General features: G+C 48.8%; 1 protein-coding gene across 2 annotated transcripts in view; it reads left to right on the top strand.

Annotated features, from left to right (window-relative positions):
• Positions 1–630: 630 nt before the first annotated feature.
• The window catches only part of MXI1 (MAX interactor 1, dimerization protein), a 93,354-nt gene continuing 78,218 nt past the window's right edge, over positions 631–15,766 (top strand). Inside the window, exon 1 of one of the 2 annotated variants that reach the window (XM_055424682.2) lies at positions 631–1,124. In XM_055424682.2, coding sequence (XP_055280657.1) covers positions 863–1,124 — 262 coding nt within the window. In that variant the 5' untranslated portion in view covers positions 631–862. The remainder of the gene's footprint in view (positions 1,125–15,766) is intronic. The other variant, XM_055424681.2, reaches the window with a different exon arrangement.

A 15,766-nucleotide genomic window follows, 5' to 3' on the forward strand; every position in this document is an offset into this window, starting at 1 on the left:
GCCAAATAAAATAAAAGAGAGCCAGGTGTGGAGGCTCCCTACTGTGAGCTTTGCACAGCTGGACTAAGGCTGGGAAGAGGAGTGTGGGGAGAGACGCTTCCATCTCCTCCCCCTTCCTGGAAAATAACTCTGCATTTGAAGGGAGAAAGAAAGAATGAGTAAATTTGTAACTGGGATTTGGTGGCCTGGGGATTTAATTTGGCCCTGTGAAGGCAGATGCCTGTGCCTCTGTGTGTGTGCGTGTGTGTGTGTAGGAGTGTGTCCATTGCGGGTAGAGAACTTGAGGTAACGTGTATGATTTTTTTGGATTGGACTTTTATTTTTTTAAGTCATAGCAGCTACCATTGGAATCTAGTATGTGGTGCCAGGCATTGGTATTATTTTCACGTGAAGTAAAAGAACAACAGCTTAATAGTTTGTTTTTCTGTGGGTACGCTCAGAGCCTTCGAGTATTTTTTCCATTTGGGTTTAAATACTACGCTCTCCAATGTGATAAGATTGGGGAGAGGCGGGGTAGTGTGCCGGGACTGGCAGGGGGCGGTCCCTGCCTCGCTTGTCTCCGCCTTTCGTTTTGACCAGTCCGATGGCGACAGGCTCGCACTAGGACCCAGGCGCCAGAGCGCCTCCGTCTGTCCTGTAGGTTCATTCAATCTCCCATACACACAGACCCACAGCGAGACCGACACACACTCACACACACTCAGGCACACAACAGCACGCAGCTAGGCTCGGGAAGTCAGGTCGCCTTCTCGCCTCGGCGCCTTCTTCGCTCCAGCCAGCCGGCTCTCCCCCGGGGCCCGGAGCTCGGCCGGGCCGCGCAGCCCCGAAAGAGGACGAGCTCGGCGGACCCCGCGGTCCCTCCATGGGCAAACGCGGGCGGCCGCGCAAGGAGGCGCGCTGCGAGGGCGCGGGGCTGGCCCCCGCCGCGCCCCCGGCCGTGACCGCGCCCCAGCCCCCGGCCCAGCCGGAGGAGCCCGCGGGGGCCAAGCTCAGGTGCCCCTTCTCGGACATTTTCAACACCAGCGAGAACTCGATGGAGAAGCACATCAACACTTTTCTGCAGAACGTGCAGATTCTGCTCGAGGCCGCCAGCTACCTGGAGCAGATCGAGAAAGAAAACAAAAGTAAGTTTGGGGGCCCTGGCTCCTCTTCGGCGCCGGGCTCTTTCTTCATCGCCCACTTGGGCGACCCCTGACGCCTGCTTAGCCCCCCTCTCCCCAACACACTCACATCCAGCCCTCGGCAGTAAAGCCGATGACACCGGAGAAAGGACACGCACGCACAAAGCTGCTAAAGATGTAACAAAGACGAGCGGGGGGTAGGCGGGTGGGGGTGGGGGTGGGGGTCCTGTCGGTGCGTCTGTCCGTCTCCGGGAGGGTGGGAGAACCGCTGGGCCGAGGAGCCGGGAGTGTTGTTGTTTGCTGACAACTGAGCCGAGAGCTCCTCTCTTCGAGGTCGCGTTTCTTACTTTTTTTTCCCTCTCCCCCCCACCTTTTTTTTTTCCGGAGCCTTCTCGGGCAGACAAGTGTTGTTTTTCTGTCGCTCGTTCCTGGGTGGGGTGGGGATTACAAGGCGAAAGTTGGAAACTGTAGGCAGAGCTCGGCGGTTCCAGAAAGAAAACACATAGACACACGACAACGATAACAACAAGCAAACAGCCCTCCACGGCGTGGGCTCCGGCTGATTCGGCTCTGCTTCTTCCTCCTGTCTACTTTGCTTTTTCCTCTCCTCTCGCTGCAAGGCTGGGCTCAGGCCATCGCGTCCACGGAGACAGTCCCCCTGCGCCTCTGCTGCCCTAGGTGCCCCTGCCCCCCGCCCCCCCCCAAAGAAACAGGCCGGCAAAACCAAGCACCGCCAGCAGCTCGCCCGGGACCCGCGGTGCTGCGCCCGGGAAACTTGGCGAGGGGGACTCAGCGAGAAGGAAACTTTGGGATCTCGCAGGAAACAATAGTTGTGGAAGAAGGTGTGGGCTGTTATGTGCTGTTTCTTTATTTTCCGGGATACGGCTCCCGAGTGAGCGCGCTGGGCGAGGAAGGCAGATGCCTTCCTGGTAGATTTCTACTGCTCCCCCCACCCCAACCCCAGATTCAGGTGGAGAGAGATGGTTGCGGGCGGAGGGGGGGTGCTTTGAGCCCCACCCCGGCCTGGCCTCCTTTTTTGTATTTGCTTGTTTCATTTTTGCCTGGGTCCCCCAATCCTCCCCAGGCCGTCGCTTCAGCGCCCTAACGGGGGCACGCGAGTGCGGCGTCTCTAGCACGGTCCTCACAAATAATAGCTGCGAGAAGGGGGAAGGGGCCGAGGCGGACAGACCGACAGACTACAGAAAAGCTAGCTGTTTAATCTGTCCGAGCAAGTAGGAAGATCAATGAGATGAGAGAGAAGGAGAGAGGGGGAGAGAGAGAAAGGGAGAAAAATGGTCCGATTGCAACGTGTCAGGTCTTGCAACCTACCCCCCCGCCAGCACAACAACAACCCTCAAACACAAAAACACCCTAGCTGACCGACACCCCAGGCCTCCGGGGTTAAAGTAACCCCGTGATGGCAGCGAAATCGTGCTTAAGGCACAAACAAGGATTTGTGTTGGGAGGTTGGTGGTGCGTTCTTTTCTTTTCTTCTCTCCCTGTTTTCTCGGGGTGCCTGGGTTACGAGAAAGGCGCATCGCCGGCGGTTGCAGCCGAATCAGTTTACGATTATTCGGGGTGTGGGGTGGGGGGCAGTATGCTTTCGCCTGTAGCGTCAGAGCTGGTGGGGAGATGGGTGAAGACGTGGTTTTGTTTGGTGTGTTTGCTTTTGTTGGAGGGGGAGGGGCGTGATTTCTTACTCTAACCACCCTCCCCCCCGCCCGGGTCCCCCATTCCCCCGTCTGTCCCGTGGCGCCGGCTTTGGCGGGGGGTGCACCCAAAAAGGGCACCTTGGCAGTGAGTGGCAAACCTGCTTTGCCCCCGCCCCGTCCCCTCCACAGAGGGGTGTACGAGAGGCTGCTGGAGCTTCCTCCGCGTCCCGCGCCCCCCACCCCTCGCACTCGCAGACAATCGGAGACCTCTGTTCCCCACCTCGCTGCCCCCACCCTCGCTCCCCGACCGCCTCGGCCGCCGCCACCTCCTTGTTTACCCGGTGCCGGGGCTCCGGCGTGGCCACCAGTCACGTAAGCAGAGGGCCGGGCTCGCCGGGCCGGACTGCCCCGCACGGGGCGGGCCAGAGGTAGTGGAGCCGGGCTCCGGGGACCGTGGAAGCCAAGGGGCTTCCTCCCGGTCCTCTTCCCGAGGCGTCCGTGCTGCCAACCCCCCGAGAGGGGCTTGGGAACCTGGGCGCCCTCAACTTCGTGTGCATAATCAGCCCCTCGGCCCGGTTGCCCTCCTCCTCCGGCCGGCTCCCCGCTGGAGTATTTTTAGCTCTCTTGCCTCTTTTCGCAGCCGCTGTTTGGCTCAGCATGACGTGATGCCAGTGGCCCCCAGATTTCCCCGAGAGCGGGAACCCTGTTCTAGGCCCTCGCCCCCTCCCCAAGAGCTCACGCAGGCGAGGGGGACCTGCAACAAACTATGGGGCGACCATCCACAGGGCCTTCTATTATCTCCATTGCAAATTGGAGGGGCCCACGGGGGCCACTTTATTTTCCCCACTCTTGCCCCCGCTCCGACCCGGGTCTAGGTCTCCCCGTACGGAAAACAACGGGCCCTACATCTGCCTCATTTAATCGGGGGTGCATCTTCGCGCTGGCGGCGCTCGCCGTTGTTTTCTGCTCGATGCACACAATGCCCGCGCGTCACGGCGGTCCGCGTGTGCACAGCAATAACGCGAGTGTTGGGGCGGGTCGTGCGTGCGCCGGGCTCGGGCACTGAGGGTTCCTCCGCGCGCGCGGCGCTTGTTTTGCTTCAGAGCCCCGCTTTCCGAAACGCTTACATCATTCAGTCGTTAGGGGAGGGAGGGGAATCTAGGCGTTCCGATAGGATTCCAGCATTTCTCAGGTCCCTCCCTGGTTTTTGGAAGGAAGCAAGGACCCTAGCTGTTTATTTTTATGATGGTGGGGGGACTCAAGTTTTGTTTGTTGGGTAAGGTTTGTTTCTGGTTTTAGGTCACTACTGCAAACGACAATACTGGCCGGCTCAGGTGCACAACCTCCTCGCTTTCATTTCAGCCAGTTCTCCTGTAATCACTTGATCTCAGTTTCTCCGCCTCCACCGCTTCCCCCTCCCAGCGAGAGACACATGGTTTCCACATGGAGACAAACTTCTTTCCTCTGACTGGACTTGACCTAGCAGCGTCGCTCAGCCAATCGCCAGCCTCAGCTTCCTCTGACGTCACGCGTTGCTGAGGCCAGAGACTGGGGGGTGGAGCCTGGAGGCAAGCCAGAAAATCTCTGGGCGCTGTAGTGCGGCCAGCTGGTTCAATCCCTTCTTAAAGGGACGCTCTTCACCCCAAGAAGGGTATTGAGCCTCAATTCTCCATTTTGGGTTCTGTGAGACATTCTCGAAATGCACCGATAGGCCCTGGTCACGAGTTCACACGTTCCGCTTTTACTGTGTGCAAAGTACTTACTTGGCAGGAGCTTGCCTTATTTTCCATTGTCACCAGAACTGCTTTTCATTGCCTTGTTGAGGTTTCCGTACTAGGAGAGCTCATCAAGTGTGTCCACAGTGCTGAGTTATTCTCAGTATATATGATGAGTTTTCTTGGGGTGTTCAAATTGAGTCACTCAGCATTGACTGCTCTGTGCAAGGCAAGGATTCCTTAGAAGATGCAAGTACATTCTCCCAAACTTCCAACTGATGTGAATCCCTAAGAAACTCAAATTAAAAGCCTCCAGAAATATTAATTATGGATACTGTGACCCTGTTATCACAAATTCAGAAATTATATGTAAATAACCTCTGACATATCACCTATCCATTCAAGGTCCAGTGAAGGGGTAGCAATTTAGGACTGACTGATCAGTTGAAAAAAAAATTTACTTCCTGTTTTGGAAAAGGTTAAAAACGAAAGAGAAAAAGAAATTAATTCACAAAAGGGTGTTCTGTGCATAAAAGTTGTTGAAGAGGCAAGTGGAATCTACAGGACACAAGAGGGCTTCCCAGTGTCTAGGGAAGGTGGCTTGGGGGCAATGCTTAAGATAGAAAAGAATGATTAAATGGGAGTAGAAGCCTTGGCTGGCTCTCTGGAGTGCATTACCTGGGTTGGAAGGTGAGGTGCTTTCCTAGGGGCATGGACAGGCCAAAGAACAGCCTCTGCCTGCTGACAGAGTAAGCTGTGGCTGTATGGTGTCATTTGGCCCCACCCTGCCTTCCCAACTTAATCTCTTCTACTCCCGTCCAGCAGGTCCACCAGCAAGCAGCCTTTACAGTCATCCTTCTGTGCCTGACTCAGACTCTTCCCTCTGTCTAGCGTGCCCTCATTCTCTTACTCCCCTGGGATTATCTGTGTCTAAACTAGCTTCAAAGCCTAGGTCAGATCCTACCTCCTCCAGGAAGCCTCTCCTGGATATTTCTCAAGTCAGGGAATGAATGAGAGAATGAAAGCTTTACAGTCACCCAGAGAAGGGCCCAAGTTACCCCTTCACTGCTTACTGGCTGTGTGGCCTTGGGCACAAGTTGCCTAACCTCTTTGAAGTTTCGTTTCTTTTTTTGTCAAATGAGGATAATCATAGCATCAGCCTCCTGCCGTTGCTGAACAACTAACTGAGGCACTTCATTTAAAGTACCTGGAATATAGTAGGTGCTCAATAAATAGTCACTTCTCTGAGCTTTGATAATCAGCAATGCTCTACTTGCTTGCTGTACATTAGCTTTATCCTCACAGGGAGAAGATTAGCATCTTAAGGGAAAAGATCACTCAACAGTATTTCAGTATATGTCACCATTGCATAACATCGGACATACACAAGGCAGTTAATATACATCCCTTGATTGCTTGGATTTGTCATTTACTGGCTGTGGCACAGTGATCAGTTTTGAAGGCAGAAAGGACACATGACAGACTTTCTGAAGACTTGGAGTTGGAAATAACTGATCTCTTCCAAGGAGGGAAGATGTCTCCCATAATCAATGAAGACTGCTCCTGGGCTTTAAAGATCAGGGCCTATACAGAGATGGTAGGTCAGGCCTGGAGAGCTGAAACTGTATCAGCTGTGACCCTGCAGATGGATCAGTTATTTGTTTACAGAGTGACTTATGCTAAAATTTAGGGCTTTGATAGCAACTAGTGTTTATGCAGATCACATTTCTGCATGGCAGGCATCTTATGATTCATTCATTCATTCCACAAATTATGTATTGAGCATTTATGATGTGCAATTGCTTTTTTTCCCCAAAAAACTCTGTGAGTTGATTTATGATGGGAATGGAGTGAGTATTTGTTTTTGGTGAAGTTGTATAAAGAGCATTCTTAACTTAGGCTTCTATTTCCTCTACATCCTAAATTATGCTCCCCAGATTCAACTCTTCTCGATCTCTGCCCATTGCCAAATGCCAGAAGTGGACTTTTGGGGATACTGTTGTAGCTTTCAGAGTCTCAGAGCTCCCAGGACTGGGTACCCTGTGGAGGGGACCCAGGAAAAGCATCTGGACCTTACGAAGTTAGAGAAGCTGAATTGAGTCATTCATGGTTTAGTGGGGAAAAAGAAGCTCCATCAGATTCAAGACAGAACAACAGCTGCTCACCTACCTGCCCTCTTTGACCAAAACACTCTCCTATTTGGCACACTTAGAAATAGAGATTTTCATCTGAGAATGGCCAGCAAAATCTGGAGGTAGAACTGAAGGAAGTGAAGAGGGTGCCAGCATTGCAGCAGCAACTAATTTCACTGCGTAATACCAACACTGGCAACCATTTACTGAGCACTGACTATACTTGGTAAAGTATGGGGCTAAAGACGTGTTTATCTCCTCCCAAACTTCACAACAACCACACAGCATGTGTACTTTAATTGCTCCCATTTTACAGAGGGGGTAACTGAGTAACTTGCACAAAGGTCACATAGTAATGGTTGCTGCTGCTAAGTCACTTCAGTCGTGTCTGACTCTGTGTGACCCCATAGATGGAAGCCCACCAGGCTCCCCCTTCCCTGGGATTCTCCAGGCACCATAGTAATGGTGGAGCTGAGTTTTTAACCTAGACCTCTGATTGGACTGGGCCTGCAGTTTTATATAACCATATATGCGTGTATGCATTTTTCAGTCATGGAACGAAGTCCAGAGAAGTGAAATGACTTGCTCAAGGTCACCCAACAACCTGAAGCAGAGCGGGTGTTTGTAACACCTTGTTAATTGTCCAAAGTCTTCCTAAACACACCCTGCTTAGAAAAGGTTTAGAAACTAAACTGGGGACAGAAGAGCCAACCAGAGAGGTTTTTTTCTCTTTTCTTTTTTGTCTTTGTTTTTCAAAGTTGTTCAGCTCTCCTGGCCCTAACTCAAGTTTAGACTCCTAGGAAACACCACCCCCTTCGGGCTGCCATTCCCAAGTCTGTCCTCTGGACATATTAGAGGACTTGGGGCTGTTGCTATGGTACTGGGGCCAACAGCAGGTTCATCAAAAGCTGAAGTCTTTTTCCTTTAAAAAAAAAAGCCTGGCCCTGCAGAAACGAATTGGCCACAAAGATTTGCATCAGTCATTGTGGCTTGCTCTGTTTTAGATCCCCCTGCCTCCCCACCCCACCCCGCTTCCCTACCACCACCACTTTCTATAAATACAGTTGGATAAATATTGATTTAAACTGGGTTTCTGGAGGAGAAGCACATGGTTGCCTTGGCCTGGTCCTCACTTAGATACCACCAGTATGCCAGGCATGACACACCTAACCCCTGACAGCTCTGGCTTCCAGATGACCCGTTTTGGGGAGGTGAGTTGTGGTTTTGTGAGTTTTGAGTTAAAAAAGAGAGAGAGACAGAAAGAAAAAGAAGTATAAAAGGCAATAACCCAGCAAAAAATGAGAATTTTCCTGCAGAATGAAGAAAGCCATTTTCAGCAGGCAGAAATGAGGGGAGGTTTACTGTAGCCTGGCCTTCTGAACCAGTAGTTCTCTTCCCTTTCCCAATTCTTTCTTCCATCCCCTTTCGGTTGTTTTTGAAGGAGGCAGGTGGTAAGACAGAACATCAGCGCCAGAAAAAGCCCCAGAGGTCACAGAGCTTCCATCATCCTCACTATACAGATGGGGAGGCTGAGGCCCAGAAAAGGACAGTGGCTTGCCCACAGCAGAGGCAGAACCAAGTCTGTCTGGGCTGTGTTTCCTCCTGCCTGATGTGAGAATGGGTCCCAGGCAGAGCCCCGAACTGGGCTTTTGTTTTACAGGTCAGGTGCTCATAAAGTCAGCAATTCTCAACCCTGGTTTACTGATCGCAGGGTGTGTCCGGTTATTGCAAAGGTCATTGCCACATTCTCAATAGTCTTTCAAAATGAAGATAATTTGAATTCACCATTTAGAAAAAATATTTTCTTATACGTCTATGGTAGGGGGAATGGGTGGAACCCAAAGGTGATGACAGTGATAGGACGGCTCTCCAGCCTTAACTGAGGAGGAGGCATTCAGGTCTTCCCAGAGGGGCCTCCCTCTGGGGGTGGAGGGTGGAGCTCTGGCTCCACTGGCGAGAAGAAGCTTTGATTCCAACGCGAGCAACACCTGCTCTGACTCTTCTGTTAAACTAAAGGGAAGTCATTTTCTCTGATACTGTTGTCCCTGAGTGGCCTGGCTGGAGGTGTTAAAGCTGTCAGCAGCTGACTTGATCTCTCTGGCCAAAACCAATGGGCATTTGCCACCACCCATCTGAGCTGGAGGTTCCTTCTTTGCTTCCTCATCTTGGCAGAATGCTCTACTGGGCCCCTCGCTTGTGAAATATTCTGAAAGTTCAGGTGACCCTCATTTTGAGCAATACATCTCCAGGAAATATATGTAAATAATAGGATCTCTCTCTCTCTTTTTTTTTTTTAATTTAGATTACTGAACCTCTCTTTAAAAGGCCCCCATGGCAAATAATTTTATAAAATGTGGAATTATGTTGCATGCCAGGAATTCTCCCTAAATGTGTTCTGTGAGTCTGTTCATCCATCCATTCATCAAGCTGGTATTTAAGGCATACCCACTACTTTATGTCAGGCTTTGTGCTAGGACCCAGAGATACACTCCCTGCCATCGTGGACTTAAACTCTATTCCAGTGCCAGATTTTAGAAATTCACTTGTCTTAAAGTAAACCTCAACAATGTGGATTGCATCTGACTTGGGCTTTGTGTCTTTGGTTTTTGCCATCATTACAGATAGAACAAAAATTTATACTGGGCTTCAAAAAAAGAGAGAGAGAATAGTCCCTCTCCTCCCTCCATGCACCCTGCCATCCCCCAGCCTGATGTTTAAAATCCTTTGTGTTTTGTGTTTATCCTCATAATTTTTACAGATCTGACTCTCCCCCACCCCCTTTTTTAAGCTGCTCGAGCGTAGGAAATCAAGTACTGTGTAAGCAACCTTGTAAATAAACACATTCCATTTTTAGTTCCTTACAGATTGGGGCACTCTGCACTTTGAGGATTGTCCATACCAATGTTTCTACCATGCCTGCTGTCCCATCGAACATGCCTTTGACCTCATCTCTCTCATATCCAACTACAGTGTCTGCTGAGGAAATTTAAACATAGCAAAATTAGAAAGATAAACACAGTGTCCTGAGGGAGAGAAAGATTGGGACGTTTAAAGCTAATAAAAGGGGATTTGGATTACCTGTTATTTGAGATCTTTAACTCTCTATTTTTATTGCCATTAGCAAGTATACTTGAATAAAGATGATTTGGGACCGTTTTAATTCCAGTGTATTAAAATGGAGGGCATACCCAGGGCTGCTCTGTTTCTGGTCAAGTGTGGCAAGTGGGAGCCTTTGTTTTTATTTCTATAGGGGCCCAGAACTACTGTACAGTCCTGTGTCATCTCCTTACTTCAACCATACCCGACCATCTCTACTATGTTTCTTGACTCCCAAGATTCTGAGTGCCTTGCATACAACTTTATTTCCTTTTTCCACCAGCTGTAAAGTTTAGCTCAATACAACATGTCATTTCTAACACCTGTGAGGAGCCAAGCACCATGCTTGGTGCTTCCAAAGTGCAATGTGTATGATCTCCAGGTCGAGTTCTATATTCCAGTGCAAGTGACAGACAAATAGAAATCAATAAATAATACTTGCCTGTTTCCTGGGAGCCTGATAGCCTGTCCCTGGGGTGGGGGCAGGTTGCTGCTGACAAGTGTATTGTTGTCTGTTTTCCAAAGGAACAGTGATAATGGTGCCTTTTTAATGAGCAGTTACTATGCACTAGCACAATGTTAAGTGCTTTATATTAAATCCTGACATTCATCCAATAGGAGGGTGCTATCATTATCCTCATTTTACAGATTAGGAAAGCCTTAGCCTTAGCAAGGCAAGCTAACTTTTCCAAGGTCATCTGCTAACAAAGAGTGGGGCTGAGACTCAAAACCAGGTTTTCTTCCTAGGAGACTTCAGGGCTTTTAGAGAAGTGTCATAGAGCAAGAGGCGAGACATGGAATGTGGAATGTTTGAAGACCAGGCTGAGGGGTCCCCTTGGGGAAGCCTCCCTGAAGTGACTCCCTTTACTTCCCATTCATCCTAGGGCAGAGAGAGGACAGTCAGAGCCTTCTGGGGTTCTTCAGGCATTGACATCAAAGCAGACAGGGCCCTTGTTCTGCAAGGCACTGGCCTAGGGTGTTCTGCTTGCCCTTGCAGTACCACCTGGCTGAGCACCCCCTGGGGAACTCACCCAACCAGTAGGGCTCCTGAGGCTCTGTACACTTGGGTGTCGGGGTGTGAATCCACACCCTATCAGGCTCTACTAGGTTTCCAGAAGGCACCTGAGCTTGTAGGTCAACTGGTCTGGCTCGTGCTTGGCAAGTGTGCGCCACACAGATGAGCTTTAGGCCCTGGCTGCCACCTTGCTAGCGTGGGCCAGCTGGTTCTGGTCGAACGGCGTTGGTCCAACCTCTTCCTCTCCTCCATCGAGATCTAGGAAGCCAGGGTGATCGTAAATAGAACTGTGTTCATATCATTTACTTGGTTAAAGCCCTTCAATAGTTTCCTTCCTGTATCAATTAGAATAAAATCCCAATTCCCTGCATGGCCATCACCCCTACTGTTTGGCATGAATGTGGTCTGAAGATGGATAGCCTTGGTGTCTCCTAGGACCTTGTCAGAAATGTGTCTCCCAGGTCCCACCCCAGAACTGCTGGACCCAAAACTCCATTTTAGCATGATTCTCAGGTGAGCTATGTGCTTATGAGAATCTGAGGAGCTGGCCAAACACCCTTGTGATTGCCCTGATCCCTCCACCCACCTAAAGCTATCCTCCCCCTCATTTATTATTTATCCCCTATTTCTACTTATCACACTTTACGATGCTTTTACTTGCTAATCATCGGTCTGTCTGACTAGAATGCAAGCACTCTGAGGACAGCGACCACAGGTAGTTTTGTTCTTTGTTCTTTGGCATCTAGGTTAGTGTGCAGCAAGACACAGAGGCTTACGGAATATTTGTTGAACAAACGATAAGTTCTCTGGCTTTAACCCTCTGACCTAGTGCTTATCAACAAGGGGACTGTTGATGAGACAGTTCCTCTTGAGCAGATTAATCTGGAATACTGCAGGATTTAACATCTTTGGTTCCTACTCACTAAATGTCAGTAGAACCCCCAAGTCATGGTGACACTCAAGAAAGACACTCCTATGCATTTCCAAAGCCTCCAGGTGGATGGTGTTATCCTGACTGAGGCCATTGCCTTAATCAACTTTGTTTGGCCTTGTCTGACAAAACATACCCTGATGTACTCTATGGGGTCCAAGAGTTAGGAAATCCAGGTTTGAATCCGTTCACTACCTGTATGACTTTGGGCAAATCACTTAAACTTTCTGGGCCTCGAATGGGAAACAGGAATCTCAGAATATGTTGAGGATTAAATGAATTGACTGTACGAGTGGCACCACACACATAGTTGGCTCTTATTATGCAGCAGATATAGGCAAATGGAGGCATGTTATTCTTGGATCTCTGGAGAATCCCAGAATCCTGGAATCAGCATGCTGGAGTTGGAAGAGATGGTGAGATCACACGTCCTTGGGCAAGCAAGGGCCTGGTGTTTTATTCTAACTAGTGTACCTGAGGCTGAAAACTCAGCCACGTGGTAGCAAGGCTGGATGTGTGACTCAGTGTCCAGGGTCTGGCTGGGCCCTAAGAGTGACCACCACAAGTTTCTGCTGCTTGGAAGGGAGTGGTGATGTCAAGGGGTAGAGGCAGGGCCACTGTAGGCAGGCTTCTGCCAGGGGAGGGAGGGTTACCCAGGGCTGTATAAGAATGTGGGCCATCCTCTTAACAGCAGGGGAAGGCCTCTGGTAATCTTTTCTTTCTTTCTTTCTTTTTTTTTTTTTAAGGCTTTAAAGTCAAGTTGCATCTAACTTTGAAAGACTAGGTCATTACGTCCAAAACCTGATAAGTGCAACAAAAAGTTACAGTGCATTCTGGCTTGTGAACATGAATGCAAACATTGTAAATAAAATATTCACTCATGGAATGAGCAGTGTCTTAAAGAACGACATACAATGGCTGACCAGGATATATATGCCAGAGATGGCTGAAAGTCACAAAATCTATTAGTATAAAGGATTGTAATCACAAATTAAGGAGAATAATACATGACCACAGCAACACAAGATGAAATGTCATTTGAAAAAAGTATTCAGGAGACATTCCTAATGAAGGAAGCTACTTCCATACAACAGAGATCATTTACCTGTGCTGGTCTTCTAATTAAAATGAGGTAGTGTGGCTGGGCCCATGGCTTGTGGTCATCACCAGCAGAGGAGTTGATTTTTCCTTTTCTAAGACCCTTGAACAGAAAACAAAACAGAACAGGCTTTGGATCCCCCTGGAATATAACTCGATCTTGATATTGAGAGGATTAATCCTTAGGGCTCCATAAAATTTAAAAGACCATAAAATGTATTCTATTTTATTTATCTGTTTATTTTTAAAGCCACAGATCAACTAGAAAAAGAATTAGGGAGACGGGTAGACAGCATTGGATGAGAGTCTGGAGGACTCAGTCCTGACCCTTGCTCTATCTGTTTGATAGAAAGCTGTGTGGCCTTGGTATGTTACCATACCTCTCTGAGCCTCAGTTTTTCATCTGAAAAATGGAGGCTGGATTGCAGAATAAGCTTAATGTTACAAACTTCTGTGAAAACAAACCATGAAATGTTATTTGGAGGAATATTCATTTGAGATGGCCGAAGCAAGATCTTCCATCAGTTGCACCCTCAAGTGAAGTGCTCCAGGGTAAGCAAGAATCTTATGTGTGCATATTAATTAAGTCCTGCAATGCAGATCTCTTCTTGAACCCACGTTAATGCAAAAAAAGAAGGAAAAGGACATTCCAGAGATTAGCACATTCATTATAATCACCTAAATAGGCTGCTGTTACAAGGGCCATTTAATAAAATGTAAGAAGCCCTTTTCTAAGAGAGAAGACCTAGGCCAGGATGGAAGTCAAGTGCAGCTGTTTGAGCCTCTGCCAGTGGCCTGATCTCACCAGAAAACCAAAGTTAAAAAACAACAAACTTCCAGATTCAGCGATCTCAGAGTACCGCTGCCTCCCCCTGCCATTTCTTCCCACCCCCATGTCCTTTCTTTCCCTTTCTCCCCAGCTCAGGCACCTGGGTCGTGGTGCTTTTCCGTGTGGTTGGGATGTCAGCCGGCAGCCCTGGCGACTGGAGCCCTGGGAGGCGGCAGCCACCTCTCGGATTTAGCATTACGTCATCCCTTCTAGACCCAAATTTATCTCGGCTGCACACAGACCCGCAGCTCTGAGCTGCCGCTGACTCGAGGAGAGCTTACGCATGAAGTTAGGCAAGGCTGACTCACTCGGCAGAAGAAAAGGTTTTCTGCTGCTCTTCACGTTTCTGGGCTCCGAGGGGAGGCAAGGAGGACGCTGCGGTTGTCACTCTGCGGTGGGGGATGGAAAGATGTATAACTGTTACGGTTCTTATTTAGGAGCTCAGGACTCACCCTGTTCCCAACCTTGATTATTTGAAGACCACCCCCCACCCTTAAAGATAATTTCGGAAAACATTGCCCTGCACAGTAAACACTTTGCAGTTTCAAGGAAGTTCTCTTAAGCACCAGGTGTCACTAACAGTGACTTTGGACTTGTACCTTAATCTCAGGGCCCCTTCCTCTCTTTTCCTCTTTTCTGTCTGCAGAAGTGATGTAACACAGACCAGGCTTCTCCTCTGTTCATGAATCTGCAATAAGGCATTTGAAAATTTACCTTGAGTAAACCATTCAGGGAAAGGATCCCTACGAATGCAGAGTTTGCTTGCTTCCTCCAGAAGGCAGACTGTGCCCATCCAGGCTGTGTTTATTATAGGGCTGGGGGACTCTGGAGGACTTTTTCCACCAACAGATGAGACTCCCCTGAGTGAGATACTCCCTTGAGGGAGAGGACAGAAGAACCAGAGACTATGAGTAAGATTCCAGGTTTTTTTGTCAGTAGACTTTAGAAGCCCTGCTTTTCCTCAGTTTCCCCATTTGCATTTGTAGTGCAATTCGGATTTATCTGCAAAAGAGAAGCCATGGCTGCCTCTGGGTTCCCACAGGCTGAGCTGTTGCTTAGGATGGTTTGTGAGTGACATCCTTTTCTAGGCTAGAGCCCCAAGCTTTGTGCTGTAGGAGGCCCTTGTGGCCAGTATCCACGCAAGAACTCTGGGAGTCAGCTGGAGCAGGAAGAAGGAAGTGGCCCCTTCAACTGCTGTTAGAAGAGGCTGGATATTTCTGTATAGAAACCAGTGCTTAACACTGCCCACCATCACCATCATCTCTTCTCTTCTTCAACATATGCAGGTGGCTTTTTGGTGATTCTCACACTACTTTCCATCTCCTCTACTCCCTCTTGGCCGTAGCTTTAAAAGAAGGGTTGGGTAATTCATCTGGAGGTCAACTGTGAAAGGTCAGGCATGTGCACCAAGCATCCTGCTTTCTCTTAATAACCTGTTAGGGCTTATGATGTGTGGATTTAAACCCATCTTGAACCCATGTGTATTTTCGGTCTGTACTTTTTTCCTTGATTGCATGTCACAAGGTTTACCTCCCATGAGGTAGAATTTTATTTGTTATAAAACTACCTCTTTTAAGTTCCTGGGGTAGCCCTTAGCAATTTAGGATCTAAAGCTTAAAGTGGTTTTGCAAGTGGTAGAAACTTTCCACCTAATAATTTCTACCCTCAACTTACAGATGTTCTGAGTGAATAGGTATTTTCTTTTAAATAATTCCTTTCTCCCCCTACCCAACATGTCCCTTGTTCAATGTGGTTGTTACCAACACCCAATGGGAAAGCCCAGATCTGAAGCAACCTAGCTAACAGCTGAAAAAGCACAGTTCCTGTTTCAACGCCTTTAAAAAAATTCTCTTGTGGCTTGTGAACATCTCTCATTTTGGGTCTCTCTGTATTTGATCGAACATCTATTTGGTTCTTAAATGTGGTGCCAGGTGTAATATTTTAAAAGGTTGGCAGAATTTTGCAGCTTTTGACCTCACTGGAAATCTTGTTCACTTTGGGGGAAAAAGGGGGGAGAGTATATTAGAATGCAGCATGAAGCCCATGACATTTTTGAGAATAACATTTTCATTCTGAGATGGCATTTTCTGCAGTAGCCACTGGAATGACCACAGGGAAGGGGAAATTCTCCCCTCACCAAGAGCTTCCTGTTACTCTGGATGTCCACCGGCAGGATA

Source organism: Moschus berezovskii, chromosome 12, assembly GCF_049115385.1.
Source record: "Moschus berezovskii isolate FMDL1 chromosome 12, NW_MosBer_1.0, whole genome shotgun sequence".
NCBI classification, from domain to species: Eukaryota; Metazoa; Chordata; class Mammalia; order Artiodactyla; family Moschidae; genus Moschus; species Moschus berezovskii.